This window comes from Erinaceus europaeus, chromosome 10 (assembly GCF_950295315.1).
Source record: "Erinaceus europaeus chromosome 10, mEriEur2.1, whole genome shotgun sequence".
NCBI classification, from domain to species: Eukaryota; Metazoa; Chordata; class Mammalia; order Eulipotyphla; family Erinaceidae; genus Erinaceus; species Erinaceus europaeus.
In genome coordinates this window covers 116,214,582-116,223,451 of record NC_080171.1, presented here as the reverse complement: position 1 = coordinate 116,223,451, position 8,870 = coordinate 116,214,582, and the positions used below count along the sequence as shown (strand labels likewise).

Sequence of the window (8,870 nt, the reverse complement as noted above, 5' to 3'; positions counted from 1 at the left end):
GCCAGGAAGTAGTGCACTGGTTAAGCACACACATTACAGTAAGTAACGTCCTGGGTTCAAGCACCTGGTCCCCACCTGCAAGGGGCAAGCTTCAAGAGTGGTAAAGCAGGGCTGTGGGTGCTTGTCTCTTTCCATCACTACCTCCCCTCTTAATTTCTGTCTCTATCCAATAAGAAAGTTAAAAAAAAAAAACTAAGTTTTCAAAAAAAAACAACAAACAAACAAACTAGTGGCCAATGTTTTGAACCCGTTTCAGTTTGAAATGTTAACTGATTTTTCTAACAATCTGAGTATACACTCACAAAACACTTATTCTTTAACACAGAGCTGTCCTGAGATAATGCACAGAAGCCAAAGTCTATTTAATAAAAATATTTAATGCTGCCAAAAAGTATAAAAATACAGTAGGAATGGCAGTACAATACAAAGTAGTCTCTCCTAATTTATTACTTTTACATCTTTCTACATTTCATACACACATTATAAAACTGAACAATGCATCAAAGTAGAGAGTTCTGCAAAGTCTTCTGCTGGTGGTGCTCTTCAATCCCTGGATGTAAAGTTTACTTTGTAAACATACAAATGTGTGAGGCAATCTACAGGTTTATCAAGCCTCACTTCAGCTTCCGGAGTGGGCTTCAGGTCTTGCTTTGCACATCAATGGTTCAAAATTTATAGCTGCAGAATATTCTCAAGTCATGAATGTTTAGGTGTCTGTCAATCTTGGCCTAAAACATAAAATAAGAAGTCATCTATTCAAGTCATATTTACCAAACATACAGACATACAAAAAGAAAGAAAGAAAGAAAACAACACACACGCACACACAAATAAAACAACTAACAATGAACTAAAAAGGTAACCAAAAGTCTGTTATATTCAACCACACTGAAAGCGTCACTGTTTATTCTGGAAAAACTGTTTTAAGTGCTCTTTTGCAAACAGAATTGGTAGTGTGAGGTCAACTCATGTTACGGCACCATAATTCATTCTTTTTCAAGAGTTACTTGGAATTCTTAAGTCATCCTGTTTTACTCAAGAAATGGCCTGAGAGACTCCAAGACAGGCTTAACGAAAAGGATTCAAACAGCTTAGCAAGATTATATTGTATATGCTAGGTTTACCAACAATTTGGAGTTCAACGCAAAAGTCTACTCTAATTTGGATCACCACTGTATTATACTGCCAGGAATATTATGGATGCAATGTTTGAACATGAAGTTGGCCTATTCTTTAACTCACAGACTACTAGCAGCATGCTTTTTTTGTCATGAAGGATAATACTGATGATGAAATACAGAGGTGAAGGACGTGACTTCAAGTTACTATCAACACGAAAGAAAACACAGACATAAAATGATTGACAGATTTATTGTCTTTTAATGTCACAAAGTAAAGGCAGATAGGCTTAAACAAGCCACACAGAGACGAGATAACTGTTTAAAAGGGCAGGTTGAACTTTTAACATTATTTCAAAGTATTTTCAAGTAGCCAAACTTTTGAGGAGGAAAATGGTATTTCCTTTCCTTCCCCAAATTTTATCACTACCACAAGAATCCACAAATCTAAATAACTGTCATTACTGTCTCTCCCAATTCATAAACAGGAAATGTAAAGCACACCACATATAGTCAGAACATTCGTCCAACTCCTCTGCCTTTCAGATACTGCAGACTGGGTTTCCTCTTGCCTACTGGCTCCTTCTCGTGAAGGGGAAAAAGAGAAAAAAGTACCAAACATCTGGTGCTGTGAACAACCCCCTCACCCTTTTTTGAACACCTTTTCCTGATTTTCCAGTACTGAGAGAAATATCATGAGAAGATTCTCATGAACTATCTGTGGATCACAAAAATGATCACAGTTGTTAAAGATTAAAATGGTTTTTTTTTTGGGGGGGGTTCTGGCAGTAGCGAAGCAGGTTAAGCATACGTGGTCCGAAGCACAAGGACTGGCATAAGGATCCTGGTTCTAGCCCCCAGCTCTCCACTTGCAGTGGGGTCGCTTCATGGGTAGTGAAGCAGGTCTGCAGGTGTCTGTCTTTCCTCCTCTCTCAATTTCTTTCTGTCCTATCCAATGACCACAATAATGACAACAAAAGGGAAAATAATGGCCTCCAGGAGGAGTGGATTCGTAGTGCAGGCACCGAGCCCCAGCAATAACCCTGGAGGCAAAAAAAAAAAAAAAAAAGAAAAAAAGAAAAGCTAATTAAAAAAAAATTATCTTTATTTATTGGACATACAGCCAGAAATTGAAAGGGGGTAATCCAGAGGAAGAGAGACAGAAACACCTGTAGCACTGCTTCACCACTCATGAAGCCTTCCCTATGAAGGGGAGGAACTGGGGACTTGAACCTGGGTCCTTGTGTACTGTAACATGTGCGCTCAGCCAAGTGCACCACTACCTAGTACCCTCCCTGCCCCACGCGAAAGGTATTTATTGGTGCCAATTACTGCGAAATATGCATTTACCCCTCCAGCATTCAAAACGCAGCACTTTATAACGAAGGAACTTAATCCAATCAATGAATGAATAAAGCAATGGTTGGTTCAGAGAATATTCTGATTGTCCAGTACTTCTCTGGTTCAGCCATAGTCCAAAATGTCTCACAAAATAAGTGGTTTTTTTGGGGGGGGTCAGGTGTTGGTGTACCCAGTTAAGCACACATAGTACTATGTGAAAGGACATGTGCATGGACCTGGGTTCGAGTCCTTGCTCTCCACCTGCAAGGGGAGTACTTCATGAACAGTGAAGGGGTCATTCTCTCCCTTTCTCTGTCTTCCCATCCTCTCTCAATTTCTCTCTGTCCTATCTATAAAAAAAAAATAGAAAAAGGAAAAATGGTCGCCAGGAGCAATGGATTCATACTGCCAGCACTAAGCCCCAGAGACTGGAGACAACAGGAAAAAAAATGTTTGTTTTTTTAAGGAAAAAAACTTAACTGGTTTTACATGAAAATAGAGGTTGGGAGTTGGGCGGTAGCGCAGTGGGTTAAGTGCACGTGGCGTGAAGCGCAAGGAGCGGCGTAAGGATCCCGGTTGGAGCCCCCGGCTCCCCACCTGCAGGGGAGTCGCTTCACAGGCGGTGAAGCAGGTCTGCAGATGTCTGTCTTTCTCTCCTCCTCTCTGTCTTCCCCTCCTCTCTCCATTTCTCTCTGTCCTATCCAACAACGATGACATCAATAACTACAACAATAACTACGACAAGAAAACAAGGGCAACTTATTTTATTTATTTACTTAAGAGGATTAAGTAAATAAATAAAAAAGAAAATAGAGGATTGTTGTGGATTCTAACAGGTAAAAGTAGCAGTTTAATATTTCTCCATTTAAATATTTGGCTCAAAATTCTGGAAAACAGGTGAGAAAATGGAAAACAAATGAAATTCTCCAGATTAGAGTTTGGATCTCACTCAGCTCTGTGTACTAGCTGTTCCAGCTTGGGCAAGTGGCGAATCTTTTCACTCAGCACTATTCCAATGACAGGGTAATATGGTACATCTACAACTGTGGCCGCTTGAAGTTACCTCATGAAAAAAGTCACATGGCGCATTTAAACTGACTGGCAGAAGTACAGCTGCTCAACACAGGCTGCTTTCTCCCCAGCAGTGAGCCAAAGACACACTTACCAAGGATGAGTTATTGTTTATGACAAAAGAAATTCATAGTGTTTTAAGAGATTCAGTTATTTTCTCTTTGTAAATATTATTCTGGGGACAAGAAAATAAGATTAAAATCATTTTGAATGTTAATTGTTTTCAATGACTATTTCCACGAATAAAAAGACAAATGGGCCTTATTTTAGGAAAAAGATAATGTTAAGATGTTCAGCTGAAATATATATATATACATATATATATTACTGTTTCATTTAACAAGGTAAAAATAAAGTGGGTCCAAGTAAAATGAATGGAACTAGCTATGCTTGGTGTTTTCTTTACAGAAAGTGGCCTTTATATACTTCGCATCTGCCCACAGTCCTACCCGGTACAAGATGGTTTCACAGACAGAATAATCTTCCCAAGCTGGCCACACACTCTGCGGTCAACAGCAAGTCAAATGACATCTGCAGTAGTTTTGTTCTAACATTTTACTGAAAAGAATCACAAAAATATCTATAAAATTAGCAAAGCTGAGGTCGGGTGGCAGTGCACCTGGTTGAATACACGTTACAATGTGCAAGGACCCGGGTTCGAGCACTGGTCCCCACCTGTAGGGGGAAAGCTTTGCAAATGGTGAAGCAGTGCTGCAGGTGTCTCTCTGTCTCTTATTTCCCCCTCTCCTCTAGATTTCTAACTGTCTCTATCCAGTAAGTAAATAAATACAAAATTTTTTTTTTAAATTAGCAAACCACTGCTTATAGATAAAACCAACTTACCTAGTTTCTCTTGAATTCAAACTCAAAATAACTACATTAGAAATGTGAAAATGACAACATCAAGTGTCTAAAATCTGTGCCAAGTTAGACCACAGAGAGTGACTATAAAGGAAAATATTTCTCATAGAACTCTCCGTATAGCTTCCCAGAACACACTATGTAATGGAAAAAACAGCATGAAGTACCTTGATAAATATCTAAGTTCTCATATTAAACTCTCAATTATAAAACCAAAATAGAAGTAGCCAAAAAACAATGAACAGCCTCCTAGCAGACTGCAGACTGACTGAGTCCTTTAGTATCTTCACTGCTGAGGTTCTTACTGACAAAGACAAGACCTCTCAGACCAACTAAAAGCTTCTTGCGTGAGTCACAGTTAGCCGTGGCAGTGCTCAGTGAAGGGGTAAATGGCATGCAATGTGTGGACAGGACCAGGCATGACAGCAAGGAAGCACTACCCAAAGCTGTCAGAACTGCTCAATGCTCCTGTGGGGCAATCTGGATGTGGTAAAAACTGAGTAATTCTTACCACTAGGAGGAAAGCGAGCTAGCCTCTAAGTTTTTTTTTTTTTTTCTTTTTCTAGAAATCAGAGAAAGTGGGTCACTTAAAATTATTCTTTTTCTTTCTTCCTCCTCCAGGGTTATCATAGGGGCTCGCGGTGTTGGCACTACAAATCTACTGTTCCTGGTGGCCATTTTTTTTTCTTTTTTATTGGATAGAACAGAGAAAAACTGAGGGGAGGAGAGGTAGAGAGAAAGACACCTGCAGACTTGCTTCACTGCTTGTGAAGTGACCTCACTTGCAGGTGGGGAGTCGGGGGCTCAAACCGGGATCCTTGTGCTTCATACCATGTATGTTCAACCTGGTGCGACACCGCCCGGCCCCCAAATACTTTCATTAAAAAAATAAAAGATGAAAAGTCTTTTAAAATCATTCTATTTTATTATTGGATAGAGACAGAGAAATAGAGAGGGGAGGGGGAAACAGAGAGGTAAAGAGAGAGAGAGAGAGAGAGCTGCAGACCTCCTTCACCACTTATGAAGCTTTCCTCCTGCAGGTGCAAATCTGGGTCCTTGTACACCGTCATGTGTGTGTATTTAACCACGTGCACCACTGCCTGGCCCCTCCCCCCAATTCTTTCACTAAAAACTTCACTATATCACTGTGTCTGGACAAACAAGGAAATAAATGGATGCTAGCCAGGTATATGGAATACAGCCAGGCAGTATGCAGAATCTGGGCTGAGGACTCCTGGCTGAGCAGGCACTGAGAAGTTACACAACCTGAACGTCTTCCCACCACTGCCTGTTATCACTGATGTGTCTCAGGAACAACAAGAAGGTAGCTATAATGCCTAATATGACCATTGTTGTATTGGCTGTTGTTTCTGATGAACTTCTTATTCCTCTGAAGACAGCAATAAACTGAGTCAAATTCCAAAAGGCAGAATAGGTTGAATGCAAAACAAATCATCCAGGGGTGACTAAAACTTGTATTTGAAGTCAGGGAAGTTCAGTTTTACTGTGTGGGTAAATACTATACACACTATATATACATCTAACTTTTTTTCTTTCCTCCAGGGTTATTGCTGGGCTCAGTGCCTGCACCATGAATCCACCGCTCCTGGAGGCCATTTTTCCCCCTTTTTGTTGCCCTAGTTGTTGCAGCCTCGTTGCGGTTATTATTGCCATTGTTGACGTTGCTTTGTTGTTGGATAGGACAGAGAGAAATGGAGAGAGGAGGGGAAGACAGAGAGAGAGGGGAGAGAAAGATAGACACCTGCAGACCTGCTTCACCGCCTGTGGAGCGACTCCCCTGCAGGTGGGGAGCCGGGATCCTTATGCCGGTCCCTGCGCTTTGCGCCACGTGCGCTTAACCCACTGCGCCACCGCCCGACCCCCATACATCTAACTTTTATTTATGGTTTATACAGAAAGCTCACAGGGCAGGTGTGTTGCCATGTGTGGCTTAGCACCAGAGTGGTACCTGTCTCTATTTAAAAAAAAACAAAAAGTGAGCCTGCGATTAGTGAAATGCATGAGGACCTGGCTCCATCTTCCCTTTACCACTTCCCCCACCCCCATTACAAAAATTCAATTCACGGGGTCGGGCGGTAGCTCAGTGAGGTTAAGCGCACGTGGTGCAAAGCACAAGGACTGGCGTGAGAATCCTGGTTTGAACCCCTGGCTCTCCACTTGCAGGGGGCTTCAGGTCGCATCACGGGCAGTGAAGCAGGTCTGCAGGTGTCTGTCTTTCTCTTCCCCCTGTCTCCCCTCCTTTCTCGATTTCTCTCTATCCCATCCAACAACAACAACAGCAAAGACAACAATAATAATGACAAGAAGAAGGGTAGCAACAAAATGGGAAAAAAGGCCTCTAGGAGCAGTGGATTCATATTGCAGGCACCGAGCCCCAGCAATAACCCTGGAGGCAAAAGAAAGAAAGAAAGAAAGAAAGAAAGAAAGAAAGAAAGAAAGAAAGAAAGAGAGAAAGAAAGAAATCAAACTTTTGTTCCATTATTATCTAAATAATTCAAAGCCAGCTAGGGGCTTCCAAAGTAAAAGAGATTGCTTAATGGTTGATATCTATCATCCATCCATCCATCTATCTAGATATATATCTCTATCTTATCTATCTATCTATCTGTCTAGATATATCACCAGCAGATGTCTGCTATGTTTTAAGTTCCAGACAGGGATGGGTATAGCAAGTTTTAATCTTGGCTGTCCTGCTCATGCTGACGCTAGCTAGCTGATTCAGTCAGTCTACAAACACTCTTCTATATTCGTTACTCTACCCGGGAGAAAAGCCCCTGTTAACAAAACAAAACTCTGTTAGGTCTGATTCTGGAAGTGAAAATCATGGGATAGGAGATTTTAAAATCTGTACAATAACCTGCCAAAGGCTTTAGGAATGTAGGCATTCACTAAAGCAGAGTGTGCAAGAGGTAAGAATTTCTATCACAGTCAGTTACCGATCTGTGTATGTTTAGACAGAGAAGCTAGTCAGACATACTTCTAGGGGGAAAATTATTTGCTGAAGTCAACTCTTGCTTTGATAATTATCTAATTCTAAAGTACACTTTATATGAGACAATTCAATGACAGAATCAGAAAACAGCCTAGAAATGTCAAGTCAAGGCTGACTATGGCTTAATGATAACACCTACCCTGAACACTTATTGTGGGAGTTAAATAAAATTAAATAAGAAAGTGTAAGAAAGGTCTTTGGTGGGGGAGTGAGGCAGGCGGTGGCGCACCTGGTTAAGTGCACACATTACAGTGCACAGGGATCCAGGTTCAAGCCCCTGGTCCCCACTTGCAGGGGGAAGCTTCATAAATGGTAAAGCAGTGCTGCAGATGTCTCTCTCCTCTATCCCTCTCTCCCCTCCCAATTTCTGTCTCTATCCAATAATAAATTTTTAAAAAAACTATAAGAAAGAGAGAAAGAAAGAGAGAAAGGTCGTTAGCACAGAGCCTGGCACACAGCAAATAACCAACAAGTAGTTTACCATTGCTCTGAATTGGTACAGAAAGCCAGTAAGGAATTAATATAAAAAGTGGAAGGGGTGGCATTGGCTGCATTGATTTGCTTGAGGTCAGCAGATGCAGTATCAAATGGTCTGGATCAAGGAACACGAGCAAAGCCCCCGAGGTTCTAGGGCAAAGACAGAAACAGGCTGGAGGTATGGATCAACTCATCAATGCCCATGTCCAGTGGAGAAGCAATTACAGAAGCCAGACCTTCCACCTTCCACTCCCCATAAAGATCTTGGGTCCATGCTTGGGTCCCAGAGAGGGAAAAAGAATAGGGAAACTCCTCAAGGCAGGAGGAGATATGAAACTCGTGGTGGGAAATGAATAGTCTGGAATCGTACCCCTCTTATACCATAATCTTGTCAATCATTAAATCACTAATGAAAAAAAAACGGGGAAAGTGGGGGGGGGAGATAGCATAATGATTATGCAAACAATCTCTTAATGCCTGAAGTCCCAAAATCCCTGATTTCATCCCCTGCATGACCACAAGCCAGAACTGAGACAGTGTTCTGGTGAAAAGAGAGACCAAGAAAGAGATAGAATGGAAGAGTGTCTCATGTCATAAAGTACATTTTAAACCAATATGCACTTTTTCTTGGTGTAAATTTCAGTTAATTTTTTAAAAAAGGAACCAGGCAAAACAGAATTGCACATAAAAATAACTTAAGAGTTACACGTTCTTTCTCTGATATACCTGTTTAAGCACAGCTACTGTAGTAAATAAAAAAAAAGATCACCAAGTTCTTTTTTTCCCTTCTCATTCCTTGGTAGAATGTTTTCCCCCAAGTATATCTTCAGCAAAATACACATAGAGAGACAAGTTTGGGCAAAAAGACCATGGCAGAATTATTAATGTACAGTAAGATGGACCAACTATGGAAAAGGAAAAGAGAAAATATAGAAAGTATTTTCTAAATCATGAGAAATGGGCCCACTATTTTAAAGTCTAAGCAGACA

At 41.0% G+C, this 8,870-nt stretch overlaps 1 protein-coding gene across 4 annotated transcripts in view; it reads right to left on the bottom strand.

Annotated features, from left to right (window-relative positions):
- Positions 1 to 357: 357 nt before the first annotated feature.
- PTPN2 (protein tyrosine phosphatase non-receptor type 2) overlaps positions 358 to 8,870 on the bottom strand; it is a 93,755-nt gene continuing 85,242 nt past the window's right edge. For all 4 annotated transcript variants that reach the window (XM_060200640.1, XM_060200639.1, XM_060200637.1 and 1 more), the window contains one exon: positions 358 to 728. In XM_060200640.1, the coding sequence (XP_060056623.1) occupies positions 707 to 728 (22 nt within the window). In that variant the 3' untranslated portion in view covers positions 358 to 706. The remainder of the gene's footprint in view (positions 729 to 8,870) is intronic.